Source organism: Lactuca virosa, chromosome 5 (genome assembly GCF_052849685.1).
Source record: "Lactuca virosa cultivar CGN04683 chromosome 5, Lactuca_virosa_CGN04683_v6, whole genome shotgun sequence".
Taxonomy (NCBI): domain Eukaryota; kingdom Viridiplantae; phylum Streptophyta; class Magnoliopsida; order Asterales; family Asteraceae; genus Lactuca; species Lactuca virosa.
This window is the reverse complement of record NC_136430.1, coordinates 255,899,564-255,915,202: the sequence shown is the minus strand read 5'-3', so window position 1 is coordinate 255,915,202 and position 15,639 is coordinate 255,899,564. Positions and strand designations below refer to the sequence as shown.

General features: G+C 36.0%; 1 protein-coding gene across 1 annotated transcript; it reads left to right on the top strand.

Moving 5' to 3' along the window:
• Nucleotides 1-11,418: 11,418 nt before the first annotated feature.
• On the top strand, nucleotides 11,419-12,714 carry LOC145112630 (uncharacterized). The gene has a single exon (XM_079048773.1). It carries the CDS (start codon nucleotides 11,419-11,421, stop codon nucleotides 12,712-12,714), a length of 1,296 nt encoding a protein of 431 aa, XP_078904899.1.
• Nucleotides 12,715-15,639: the final 2,925 nt, after the last annotated feature.

Sequence of the window (15,639 nt, the reverse complement as noted above, 5' to 3'; positions counted from 1 at the left end):
ATCACTATTGCAAATTGTTGTTATGATACTATACATGAAGTCCTCCACCCCCGGACGTTTCCGCCATCCTTGGTTTGGGGGTGTGACACATCCAAACAAGGAAAAGGAAATGAAGCGAAACCACACATTCTAAGTCTATGAGATCTTTATTATATATAACCTTTGGAAGTATCCACCCCGTAATTATAGATCTATCAGTAAGGGTCTTTAATTCTCACATAAATTATTAATGTTTATTCAAGATACTCCTATAGTATCTTTGTTTTGTGTTTGATTCCGATGTTTCTTGTTATTGTACATTTTTAGACTTGTTATTGGATAGTACCCAAAAATACTCATATAGTATTATACTTTAGGTTTTGTTCTATAGAATTCCTTGGATATAGAGTGTGGTAAGTTTTAGGTTTGTCGCAACACCACTATCACTCCCGAACACACGTTCGCCGTATCTCAAATAAAAATAGTTGATCAGGCTATATTCATCCCAGATACGATTACATAACTGCTCAGGTTTGACTGTTGTGTCCAACAATTAAATACTTTTGTTTTGTTCTTCATGTGATACTTATTCTATTATGTGTATATGTGAGCATGTATACTTTTGGATAATATTTATATATTTATAAGTATACTTTTAGACAGAGCACTTCGGCCCCATTGTATTTATAGTTGTATATCTTTTATAGGTTGATATACTTAGTTCACTATAAACAATGCTTTGATACCAATCTGTCACACCCCAAAACCGGAACGACAGAAACATTCGGGGATGGAGGACGTCATATGTAGTATCATAACAGTTGTATAATAGTAATCAAAGCAACAAAATTCATTGTATAGATGTTAAAGTGTTTACATCAAGTTCAAAACATTACATGATTTATATAATATGATAGTATCAAATGATAAGACGAGAAACTACAGCTCCATCTTCACAAACTCCAGTGTAGATACCTGTCTTAATATATTCCTGAGAATACAAGTATTTTGAAAGCGAGTATCAGCTATAAAGCTGGTGAGTGCATAAGATTTAGTTTAAAGTAAGAAACTTCTTTGATAAATGAATGAGTTTGAAAGATCGACAAGAAAACCCTACGTTTCCTTAAAGTAAAATGATACTGAACCGATTCCTTCTATAATCTCTTAGTTTATACTAGTTACATATAATCAATATGAGACGGACAGTCCATTGTGTAATTCGATCGTACCCCCACATCCAAACAAGGAAAAGGAAAGTCAAACTGAGTTCACACATTCTCCAATGTACCAGGTCTTCATCATATATAACCCTACTGTATAAACTAAATGATTATAGCTCGAACAAATAGTTATCTATGTTATACTGATTCTACTAAGTGATGAGTTAATATCCATGATTACTTAACTTATACACGTTATTATATAATCAAGATTGGGTGGATAATAAATTGTGGGATTCTACCTTAGTTTCACATCCAAACAAGGAAAAGAAACTAAGTTAGAGATCTCACCTTCTATTGTCTACCAGATCTTCGTTATATACAACTCGGGAATGTATAAGTGAAGAGATCATAACATTAACCTTCTTAAGAATCCTTTAAAATGTACTAGTTTACCTAGAAAGGGTTATCATTGATCCCAGAGAATCCTATATTCCCTATTTGTTATTGAAAAGTAGTTTTATCTCCTAAAACCCTTCCACTGACTGTTGACGTACTGTATTATTGAATAGTTAGCTTTAACTCTTCATGAAACTGTCCTGTGAATGTTTTAATATACTCTGTAATAGTATATTTAGTCTTAGTTTATAATAAAATAAGTATACGATGAAAAGACTACAATATGCTCGTTATGTTTCTCTGAACTAAACTCTGAATACTCTATGTTAAGACTTCATGTAATTCACCTAGCACATACTTATTATATATAATCAGAAACGGACGGACGATTGATTGTGCGATCCTGACGTACCCCCACATCCAAACAAGGAAAAGGAAAGTAAAACAGAGATCTCACATTCAACTGTCTAGCAGTTTCTCATCGTATATAACGTTAGCGTATATACTAAGTAATCACAGCTACTATTTTTTAAGACTGAACTATTAGTTATGTTCTCTTTGTAATTGAGTCTGGTACTGTGGTCGTGTACCCATTGATATTTAAGGTAAGGTATTGTGGTCGTGTACCCCTTATTATATTTAAGGTTTAGTATTGTGGTCGTGTACCCCTCCTATTTAGGTTTGGATGTGATGTGGTAATAACCATACTATACGCTCTCTTCCGTAAGAGACTCTGGTTAGAAATCGCGACTTCAGCAAACAAATTACTAAGCCGTGAAATAGATTCACATTCCAAGTTATCCTGTTTGTTATAGTATTAGTGTTCCTCCCTGAACTATACCCATTATAGTTTACTAGTAAGTTCTCTGTACTTGATTGACTGATTCTGCAAGAATACCCTTGCTAACCGAATGTATTGAACTGACTGAAAGAACTTTTATATCTACATACATATACATGATATATAACTAACATTTAAACGACATTCGGACAAACAACCGTTACTCTAAGTCCACATCCAAACAAGGAAAAGGAAATAAAGCTAGTAGTCAGTCCTAAGTCCTTTAAACACTACTTATATAACTATATCTATATAGACATCAATTATACACAAATATAAGTTAAAAGATTTTATAAAACATTTAAAAGCATTTCCTAATATTTAAAAGAGTTTAATAACCATTTAAAAGCATTTTCCAATATTCAAAAGATGTTTATTTATATTTAAAAGCATTTTGATGACTTGATGTCATTTACAACATTTAAAGAGTTTTATTTATAATAAACACAATTTCTTGTGTTTAGACTTGTATTACCCCCTTAAAACAGTGAAAAGTGATAAAATGTAGGGGTATGAACTCACCTTATGATTGGTGACTCAAATGCTCTTAGTAAGGATGAGAAGTTCCACGGATGAAGTTCCGAGACTCAAACGAATCCTAAACGACATATAATCACACATATATGAATATATTTAGGGTATATAACAACTAATTGTGATAGGGACACACCTTAGGGATAGGGAAACACTTAGAATTAAGTGTTACTAACTCCTATGGTTGCACATAAGTGGTGTATGGCTATACAAGGGAGTGTATGGTCACCAAATCATGGGTTTTATGTGTGTGCGGCCAGAGTGTGCGGCCAGGGGTGTGTGCGGCCGCACACTCACTATGAAGTGTGCCAAAAACGTGTTTCAAAGCCTTAGGAATGTTCTAGGGAAGGTGTTTTGACCCTTACTAAGCCGGAATGGAAGTTTGATTCTATTTTAGGCCTTAAAAAGGGTGTGTGCGGACACTAGGGTGTGTGCGGCCGCACACCCTTTATGAGGATGGCAAAATCGTGTTTTTCATGCATATCGTCAAGTGTTCTTAGCATATAACAAGTTATGATAAGTGTACAAACGTTATAGAGGCTTGAAAGGGTGATTAAGGTCCAAAACTAGTGTATGTTCTTGGTGTTCTTAGTGCTCTTGGTGTTCTTGACTCAAAATGGATCTTTTCATGGATCAAATCACAGGGTTTTGCTAGTTAAGGTCATGTATTAGCTAATCAAAAGATGAATCACTTACTTGATTGAAGATTGAAGTGAAAAGTGGTATGATACTTGAGAGAAAACGAGTTCTTGACTTGTAGGAGTGGAAAAACTGATTCAAAAGCTAAGTGTTGAATATATATGAGGGAGTGTGTGGCTGGAATGGGTGTGCGGCCACACACTCATGTGTGTGTGGATGCACACTCATGTGTGCGGCCGCACACTCCACATGATGGAGTGTTTGGCCCGAATTTGCTTCCCACGACTTGAGTTAACGCATTTCTAGGCTCCTTCCTTGATTGTACTAGGTTTAGAACACTTAAATAGACCCAAATCTATGCTAAAAGATAGCAAAAGAGTCTAACTTTGATTGGCTTTTAAAGTAAAAATTTTCGAGTTGTCACAATAAAGAGGTAGGGAACAATGATGTTGATCCATCAAAAGTTGTTATGTTGGTTTCGTTTGGATTTGAAGAAATTGCTAAAAAGGCATTGAAGGCATCTGTAATTTCTTTCCCATTTCTTTTTTTGTTCCTTTTTTTCTATTTAGTTCATGTTTGTAGTTTGTAGGAAAAATGGAATGCTTTGTCTGCAATATAATAGTGTTATTATTGTTCTTAGGTTTAAAATAAAGAATATGATAGGAATATGACTAAAATTTTGCAATATAATCTGTTTTGCAGGATAATAAGACAAATATAGTTGCGAAATATGCTCCATCGTGGATCTAGAAGCGGCATAAGGAGGTAAACTTTAATAAATCTTTTTCCATTTGTTTAACGACTGGATAAATTACGAAAACCAACTAGCAAGGAGCTAGGAAAAACAATTACAATCAGTTTTGAAGCATTAGGTTTTGTAACCACAAAGTCCAAGTTATATTACTATGACTACTTCTATTAGAAAACAAATCATAAAAATGTAAAACAATATTATCAAAAATTGAGCTCATTTTCATCTTGGTGTTTTGAAACACAACGTTGTTTCTAAACATCCATATCATCCGAATCGACGTAAGCATAATGACCTCATTCACCTTTTTCTTCGCATAGGGGGACTATAGGAATCTACCCACAAAAATAAATATGCAACACTATTGAACAAAGTAAAAGGAAGGTCAATCCACTTAATCACTCTCCTCCAAACTTCATTCGCCTCTTCACAATGCACAAACACATGATTGGAATCCTCCACTTGAGAGTCACAAAAAGGGCATAACAATGAAGAAATATCTACATTTCTCTCCACTAAGTTTACCCAAGTAGGGATTCTATCCAACAACACACACCAAATCATAATATTAACTTTTATAGGGACGAAACGGCACCAACGAGTAGCACCTCCACCCTCCTGCAACAAAATACCCTCAATGTGTCGTCTAGTGGCGTTAACCACAAAAACGCCATCCTGGCATAAGGTCCACTCCCATTTATCTAACCGGTCCGAGAGAATCACCTGCAAAAGGCAAGACTAAAGAACCAAAAAATGGGTTGCCGTAATACCCCCCTCACGTACCGGTCTATTCCAGTTCCACATCCATTGCCCATTAACAAGTTTGTCACTAACCAAGCACTCCTTATTTGATTCCATGGCAAAAAGACGAGGAAATCTATCCATAAGAATACCATCACCCAACCAGTTTTCATCCTAGAAACGGGTATATTCACCATTATGGAAACGAGTACCTTTACCATTACCAATACACCTCCTAAGACATAAAAAAGAAACAATATTTCTTTCATGCAAATACGGAAACAACTTTTTTATAGAAATCCAAACACTCAATCCATTTGGTTTTTTCTTCAAATCGTCAAGGCTATCAATTAATCCATGAATACCTGTAATAACTTTTGCCCAAATCAAATATGAGTCATTATGTAGTCTCCATCTCCGCTTAAGTAACATAGCATAATTAAACGCCTTCAAGCTTCCAATTCCAAGCCCGCCTTTTTCCTTAGAATTAAGAATCTTTTACCACTTTACCAAAGCTACTTTCCTATCGTTATCAATTGCTCCCCAAAATAAATGAGCCCATAAGTTCTCAAGGACTTTAATCATGGCGGAAGGCACCTTGAAGAGCGAAAAATAGTAACACTACTACAAAAAGCCCTTTTACAACGCGCAAACCACGACACTCATCTATTTATGTTACGCAAAAGAGAGTTACATTAAAATAGTGTCATCTCTACAAAAAATTTAAGGATTTAGGTCATTCATTATTTCATGCCCTTAAATTAGTGTCTCAAGTAAAAAAAATTAAAACCACAGAGGGCACTTTATCTTAAATGTGCGTCCTCAATAATCGTCGCCTTATAATTTTAATGAAAGGCATGCATCTCTTGTTACAAAAATAGAGGTACTACTAAAATATCCTAAGGCTTTTCAAACAAAAATCAAAACACTCAGTCACTACACTCTCTACAATCGATCTACTATGCGACCTCGCCTCGCCTTGCAGACAACGTCTCATCCGACGATGTTAGGTTACTTCTCCTCCGACTGATTTCGCCTTGCCGAAGACCTTGGGCTCACCTGACATCGTTGGAGATTGCTCAAATTTACGTGCCCTAGGTCCGATTAAGGTGTTCCTGTTTGAAACGATTCAGGCAAATTGAACTTCCCCGGTTGGCCATAAAACCAAGTAACGAAGGAGAAATAGCAGAAGAAAGTCAACACGAGGGGAAGAAGCGCCTGATAGCCATGAATCTGATGGTAAATTGAACACATTCAAGAGTTTCTCACCTACTAAAGCTTCTCAAGTTGTATGTAATATATTTATCCCCTTCTTTCATCTTGCGAACATTTGGTTTGCTTTTTCTTCATCATTTCTACCTTACCTACATGTCCATCAGAGATGCCCTTGTTTCCTCCTGCTTCTCTATCTGTCTTAGCCTAGAATGTCCATAGATAAAAAGAAGTTGTGATTAAGTCTTGCTTAATTAGGAATTGTTTTTTTTATAAAAGCTCATAAAAGAGAAGCGTCATTAAGTAAGAGATCAAGAATCAATCCATTAGGACCCAAGAACAACAAAATAGCACATGATGAAGTAACAATGACAGTCATAGACCATATACTCAATTTGAGGACTTTTTAATTAAAAAATTGAGTTTAAAATAGGTGCAATTCTTGTCCACATGGCAAGAAATGATGTACAATTTGATCTTCTGGTGTTACAAAAAAAAATCCACCAATAGCCAGGGTCAGTTATCCAAAATGTCCTATAAAAGATCAATTGATCATTACAACTAACACGAAAATCATGGTCAAAATAGACAACTATGAACTCCAACAAATGAGTTACTCTACTTATTCAATTCTCCGATTCATGATTGTTCTCAAGTTTGATAGAACTTAACAAAATGCTATGTTTATGGTATTAGAGCCATATAGCTCCCTCTTTGAGGAGCATAGGGACCAAATGGCCTTTGAGATGCATGCTCATAATCTCATTGGCTCCACCCATCAGCTCATGTCCTATAAAAATAGTTGTGATACATGGCTTACACCCTAAGGCTTTGAGTTCCCTCTCGATTATTTGACCATCTGGGTGTTCATCAAGCACATAAACAGTTGGGTATGCCCCAAAGTTGCATATCAGTGTCCTGATGTTGCATATAAAGCAAGAGCTCTTGCTGAATATAACCACAACCTTGTTGGCTACCAATCTTGTCAAGATGACCATTGTTATTAATAAATATATACAACAAGACCCCCCCCCCTCCCCTTTCTCTCTAATAGATTTTAGCCATATTCCTGATTTACCCTTTTACTTCTTCTAGATTATGCCTGTAGCAGCTTTGGTTCATTTACCTTTTTAATTACCATATTATGATCTACATCAATTATCATCATAAAATAGGCTCCTGCTCCTACTTTCCCATTCTCTCCTTCGACTCTTGGACCACTGTTCCAATCTGTTTATGCAGCACCACCATGTCCATAAGTGCCACAATTGTTGGCCTACCATGAGCACACTGCAATATCATTTCACCATTTTTAATAAAATACCACAACTCCAAAGGCTTAAAGAGAATAATATTATAATGATACCTATTTTTGAAATGAAAATCATAAATCATAATGACACCACACTATTTTCTTTAGTGAAGATCAATACAAGAAGCATCAAGTGCATACCTCAGGTGTAAAGCAACATAGTGTTTACCCATCTTCCTCATTTGGTTTACCAACTTTTGACCCATTTTATTTATAGGATTAGTGAACCTCAAAGCATGATAATTTACTCTACGTCTAAGCTTTTGCAAATCAGTCTCCAACTTGTTAGAAAGTTTGTAATCATATTTGCTCAGCTGAACAGCCTGTACAAGAAAAGGAATCATAGATTTATTTAAAATTAAAAATATAAAACTATAAAAATCATGAACAGCGAGCGCCAAGCTTTCTAGAGCTATTTTCACTAACTGAGGGCATTCACGTCTTTTTCACATAAAGTAGTGAAGAACACTAATGATGGCATCATAGCAAATATGAATAGCATATTTCCCAATTCTCACATATTAATATTGAAAATAAAAAATATTTCAAGGTTTTCGGGTTGTCCATAAACAATCTGTTTGTTCAAGTATTCATTTTTTGTATACCCAGTGGTGAATGCGGTCTTACAAAAACATACATATGCTACAAAATTTTCATAACAAAAAGTGTCAATGAATATCATTCTGAAATATAAACCTAGTAACAATCAGATAAAAATATAATGCAGTTAAGGCATCATGTGGGTAACATTTAGGGGTCACCACAAATGGAGTGCCAATTGTCAAACTTGAGATATTAACCATAAAGTATCAAACAACCCCAAAAGAGAAGTTACATTGTCATCAGAACTAATGCAAGACACTATATGCTTATCTGATACACAATGCAGAATTGGAGCTGATATAACTTACATGTTTCTTCAAAAGCACAGGGAGTACACGAATCTGATAGCATCTCTCATTACACTTTCTTGAAACATGTGTTAACACGCTGTCGTGCGCGTATTAAGCAAATAAATTATCACTGCTGGTTGCACTAAAAATATAGCACAGGGAAGCAGGGTCGAATCCTCAGGGACACAGCCTAATGGTCAATACCTTTTTGCATCAGACACAATCTAGTCAAGAAACAGAAAATATAAAAGGGGGATTTCAATTAAACTAAACACTAAAAACGCAGTGATATTAAACTAAATGAAAATCAATATAAAAAAAACGATTTCAGTTCTGCTGCGACTTTCCTAATCATGCAATCAACATTGACCTGGTTATTTGAGATGCGTTCTATCTAAAGCTAGTACTGAGAAAAACTAACAAGCTCTAGTAATTTCTCTTTTACCTTATTTAGTTAACCAAAACAATCTCTTCAATTAACCCTAACTTTTTACTGTCTAATCAAACAAGCTCTTAATTATGATTAGAAAAGTTGCATTAAGTTCTTTGTAAAATTCCCAGCAATATCCAATACTTCTCACAAGATCGGAAGCGTAAAGATATGATTTTTACAGTTTATAATAAAGTCAAATCCCAAACACGGAACCGATTTATTACTTGTTACTTATTACCAATTAATTAGAACAATTATGGATTCTATTAATTGATTAACTGGAATGATAAAACCCTAGCTAGGTGATCAGACTAACAAGAATTCAAAATCAAACATTCACTAAGAACAAAACTGAAGAATCTAGATAGAAACACAAATCAAAAACCAGATCTAATGATCAATCACATGAAAAGTACTTGTCTTGTGCAGAACTGAAAACTAGGGTTTTAGCAAGACATGGATAAAATCTTATAAAAACAAATGAAAAGAGACATCAAACTACTAATCTTACTAATCTACTTGAAGGAGATGATCCACAGTCTTCATATCTTCAGAATTTGATGAAATTAAAGAAGAAACGCCTCCAAAATCGTATTTTCGTCGTTTGGAACCTCTGTAATCGCCAACTTAGGTTACAGGGATGCTATCAGGCTCTTTTTATACATCCAGCAACAAAAATGGCGCACATGCGATCGCATGTGCACAACCTGCGATTGCAGGTTTTGAAGTAAACACGTCTGGTGCCTTTTTAATGAAGTAGGATGCTATTTTGACACTTTTTGGCCAACCTGCGATCGAATGTACACAATCTGTGATCGCAGGTATTGAGTTTTCACTCCGGATGAATTTTGGCCACAAAAGAACCTCGAAGGCAACCTGCGACCAAACCTGCGATCGAAAAAGGGCCCCATGCGATCGCATGAAGGCAACTTGCGATCACATGTTATGCCTATGACGTCCGAAATTTTGTCTACTTTCCGGATCATTTTGAATCGCATCAATCAGAGTTACTGTTCTCGATATATGGTTAAAGCTGACAGCAACATCCTTTAACTTTAGATTGTAGATTATTTCTTCGTGTGATCAATTCAATCGAATGTTTCTTGACCAAAGAATCTTCCAATCATTCCTCAACATACTCCATAAGTCCCAAGCTCCATTTTAAGCTCCAAACATGCATGCAACTGCTCCCAAAGCACTGCTCCACTCGAACTATCTGAAATTGACATAAAAACATGAACAGTACAGGAGTTCTAACGAAATACATGAGCTGAACATTATTTAAATAAATGCCATGAAAATGTACAAAATATGATGCTAAAATGATAATGAAAACTACCCTAAAAGATGCATAAAACGACATCTAACAACATGCATATTATATGGAGTCCAAATCTTGCCTCCCTTCTTTGGAAGTTCTTGTATCACTTTCACATCTCTTGATAGATGTGATATAAACCACTCAACATCAAAGATATTTGAAAAAGTGTCATAAAAGAAAAGGGTATTATGAGTTATATCAAACTTTCAAACCACACTTTATTATGAACCCTTAAATAAATACCACAATTCCAAAGGCTTAAAGAGAATAATATTATGATAATAGGAAAATACCACAAACCCTTAAATTTGGTACATTTATCAAACCAACTGAAAAGCCAAATTGCAAATTTATGGTGCACAGACTAAAACACGCCAATTATATCACACAAACACATTCCATAATCTCCACACCACACAGATGTTGACTCATTCTGATCCACTGGATAACACTTATTCATCGGTGCTATAATGATAATAATATTAATATTCATCTTCTTCCTCTTCATTTTCACACAAACACATTATATACGTGAGTCCCCTCCCGTTTCCATTTTCCTTTAACTGTTCTTGTATTATGTCTCTGATGGCTGTCTCTGATGGCTGTTCCCTGAAAGATTTATTAAATATATTCAGATTAGAACAGAAATAGGGGTTATCACTAGATCTCAACCCTAAATATATAAGAAAGTATGGAAGAGAAAGTGAAGAAAAGAAACCATTTTGTGGCAACCCTCTTCACACATTTCAAGGGTAAAACCGTAAAAAGGGTATTCTTGAAAGGAAAAAAGGGGTTATCATTGGCCCCTGTACAGTTTTGCTTTTGCATAGTTTTGGTCCATACATCAGTTTTGTCCCTGTACAATTTTGGTCCCTACATTAGTTTTGGCCCATGTACAATTTTTTTTGTCCACATACAGTTTTGTTTTTGCACAGTTTTCGTCCACTGTACAGTTTTGGTTCATGCATTAGTTTTGGCCCTTGTACAGTTTTTTTGTCCCTGTATAGTTTTGTTTTTGCACGGTTTTTGTCCCTATACATGCGTAATCATTGTTGTTTTAAATGGTAAATAATAATGTAGGTTGTGAACAAGTGTTTAATGGATAAATAATGGATTTCATCTAGTAGATTATCAAATGCATATGATGAAGGTGTAAATGCTTTTCTAGAGTTTGCATGAAGTAATAATCCAAAGTTAGATGTTATGTCATGCCCTTGTGTAAATTGTATCAATTTGTGTCACCGCTCAATCGACAATGTCCGTTATCATTTGTTTTCCCACGAATTTGATGAAAATTATAAGATTTGGTCTTTCCATGGCGAAAAACATCCCAAGATTGATTCTAGATTCCCTAACAATTCCATTCCTCCAAATGCTATTTATACAAAGGATATGCTACATGATGCCTTCAAATATGTAGACAAAGAACCTGATTCATTGAAATCACTTCTTGAAGAATGTGATAAGACACTTTATCTAGGGTCAAAATATAATGCACTTAGTGGATTATTGAAATTCCAACATTTGAAGGGTCAGTTTGGATGGTCTGATGCTAGTTTTGATGCTTTCTTGTGTGTCCTAAAAGATATCTTACCATCAAACAATACCATCCCTAGCTCGATATATGAATCCAAGAAGTCTCTAAACGGAGTAGGTCTACAATATGAGAAGATTCATGCATGTGAAAATGATTGTGTTCTATTCTGGAAAGAACATAAGGATGCTTCTCAATGTCCAACTTGTAGCACATCTCATTGGAAGAAGAATACCAAAAACGTACCTTCAATAGTTTTGTGGTATTTTCCTATCATCCCTAGATTTAGAAGAATGTTTTCAATACCGCACATTGCACATGACTTAAGTTGGCATGCACAAGGTCGGGTCAATAATGGGAAGCTTACTCATCCTCGCGATACCCCTTCTTGGAAGCTTGTTGATAACACGTGGAAAGAATTCGGACAAGAAAAACGAAATCTTAGATTAGCCTTGTCTGCTGATGGTATCGATCCTCACAAGTCATTAAGTTCCAAGCATAGTTGTTGGCCGGTTATCCTAATAACATATAATCTACCCCCTTATTTGTGTATGTCAAGAAAATTCATGATGTTGAGTCTGTTGATATCCGGGTCAAACCAATTTGGTAACAATATTGATGTCTACTTGGCACCATTGATAGAAGATCTAAAACTCTTGTGGGAAACTGGCGTTGAGACTTTTGATTCTTATAAGAAAGAATACTTCAATCTAAGAGCAATATTACTTTGGACTATAAGTGACTTTCCCACATATGGTAATCTTTCAGGGTGTGTTACTAAAGGTTATTATGCTTGTCCAATATGTTCAAAGAATACTTGTTCACAATGGTTGTCAAAGTCCAAAAAAGTATGCTTCCTTGGACATAGAAGATTCCTCCCACTTGAACATCCTTTTCGTAAAACAAAAAAACATATCAACAATCAACAGGAGCATAATTTTATGCCACAACCATCATCAGGTTAAGATATTTAGGAGTATCTGGCAGGATTTGAGAGTACATGGGGTAAGAAGATAAAATCAAAGAAGATAGGATCAAAGAAGGCAAAGTTAAAGAAGATAAAGTCAAAGACGGGAGCATCAAAGAAGGAAACGCCAAAGAAGGGAAAGTCAAAGAAGAAAAAAGAATGTATCGATGAGACATCTAAATTTTGGCATAAAAAGTCTGTTGAGTCCATTTGTGTTGCGTCATAAGCCTTACGTTTTGCATCCGGATTGGGCCTGTCCATCCGTGATTATCTAGATTAGCTAGTAGGGTTATACTATATATATGCATGCATGTATGCATAATACGAGGTTGATTATTACGTTGATAGTTTTGTAACCCTAAACACCTCTACAGTCGAAGTTCTTTATCGAGCTCTTCTGAGGTGTTGAAGTATTAATCATACAACATATTCAAAGCCATACTCGTGTTCTTATTTACGTTCATAATTGTTTGCTCGCATAGAATCTAACGATCCTGATAGAACTTTGTTCTAACAATTCGTATCAGAGCTGGAGACTGTGTGATCAATACACATTCCTTCTGTATTCAGAATTCCTTAGGGTTTCCGCTTTTATCGTATAAATAGAAGCCGTCTTCCTTGTTTCAACGGCAACTCTGTTTCTGATAAAACCCTAATCTCAACTTTACAGGTTTGATTCTAGCAGCTCACCATGTCTCACGAAGATTCGCAAACAAATCCCATCAACATCTCAAACAGCATTGGATCTACAACCAGGATACCCATACTCTACACTCAAGACTATGAAGTATGGGCGCATCACTTCGAAGACTACGTGGTTGGAGCTGAAGACATTGGCTATCTCATCTGGGAAGCTATCACACTTGGGCCGTTTGTTCACTCAGAAACGAACACTACTGTTAAGTCCCAAAAGGAATATAACAAGCTGGTGGCGGATGTAGAGAAGATGCCACAGGACGAGAAAGACAAGTTGTTGTGTAATGTGAAGGCTATGAGAATGATCAGATTCGCCTTACAATCTGACACTTTTCGGTTGGTTGGTTCATGCACGACGGCCAAAGAAATCTGGGATAGGTTGAAAGAACTCTATTCAACTGATGAAGATCTGGAACACTCTATTCAAACCCTGCTGCTGTCAGAATTTGGAGTTTTCGAACAGAAACCAGAGGAGAATACCATACAAACTTTCGATCGGTTCAATCATCTCCTAAGTAAGATGATCAAGCATGGAATAGAAAGAAAACTGATCGAGCAGAAGGTGACTTTTATGAATGGGTTGAGACCAGAATGGATGGCTGTGGTTTCAACTGTGAAAGCACATGAACAGTTCAAGTCTTACTCACTAGCGAAACTTGTGGGAATACTTAAGTCACATGAGAATGTAGTAACCAAAGAAGCAAAAGTGGTTTCTGGTGTGGGATCGCTGGCCCTTGTCTCAAAAGGAAAAAGTATTGCAGAAGAAGAAGAAGAGTCTCATATGTCTGAGTGTGATCTAACAAGCGAGGAGTACGCTATGATGGTCACCAATCCAAAGAAGTTTGCACGGAGAAAAATTCCTCTCAACAAGAACCGAAACTGGCAGGGAAGCTACAGCTCTGATAAGGTGAAGGATGAAGCAAAAATCTCCTCTCAAAAGGATGAAGATAAGAAGGAGAGCAAGCTTGCAGGAGACTCAGGGTACGACTGCAATTACTGTCACGGCAAGAACCACTTTGCCAAAGATTGGATGCTAACGAAAATGGCTGAGAAAAGAGATGGTGAAGATGATGAAGCATACTATATGCGCAAGCTGGAAGAGATCAAGAAAAAGAAGGCAACTAACAACTCAATGAATGCCTTGATTGTGCAGGAGAATGCAGATGAAGATGAGTTCGGTGGCGTTGAAGTTTGGTCAACCGACTCTGAAGATGAAGAGGTGAGAAAGCCCACTCATGGAAAGGCTTATGTGGCAAAGGAAGTAGGTTCGGCTGGAAAGTGCTTAATTGTCACAGTTGGTTCATCAACCGAAAGTGCAAATGAGGAACCGAACCTGACTGAAGACAAATGTTTTGCAGCAAAGCCTGTTAGTGAGAAGATCAACGACTGCGATCGGTTGATCAAAAAGGTACAATCCATCCTTGAATCACTTAAAGTTCCAAAAATAGATTATGAAGAAGAATTAACTGAATTAAAATTAAAATTTTCTAACTTAAGTGGTAGTCTCATGCAAACTCGGTTAGCGAATTCTAACCTAACTGACCAACTCAGCAGGGTGTCTTCAAAAAGTGAGGAGAGAAGGATGTGGATTGAGCTAAAGGAGGCGGAGTTAATTAGGGCTAAGGATGAAAGTATTTATTTGCAAAGAGACAATTTAAAGTTTTTAAAACAAAGGAATGTTTTTTGTTTAATTGCTAAGCGTTTATATACTAATATTGCTCAATTGCATTTAAGTTGTGAGATAGGAAAGAAAATTCATAAGATGATTTTGCCCTTCCTTGAATTTAAGGAAGATGAGATCATAGCAGAATGTGAATCAGAAGTATCATCAGAAGAGACGTCCATGTCTTACAAAATTGGACTGGACAAGATGGAAACCTTCATCGATTCTAAGGAACACAAATGTATGCTAAAAGGTATTTTAGATGAAAATGATAGGTTGAAAATTAAGTCAGACACTATTCAATCATTTGACTTCTCGAATGCCAAATTAACTTCAGAAAATAAAATGAACTTAGAAAACACGTCTGAATTTGATGAGGAAAGCGAGATGAGTGAAATCTCAGTAGAAGACGTTGTTGATTGCTCTGAGTTTATGAAGAGCGAAACCGAGAATGAGAAACCCCTCATTTCTGAAAATTCGGTTGAATTCGCTCGCCTGTCAAAAGACAAGAAACAGAAACTCAAGGAAAAACTTATGGTTTATCAAAAGGTTCAAACTGTGCCA

What these genes read in the sequence shown, in the direction of transcription:
- LOC145112630 (XM_079048773.1), top strand. Translation starts at nt 11,419, where the DNA reads ATGTCATGCCCTTGTGTAAATTGTATCAATTTGTGTCACCGCTCAATC.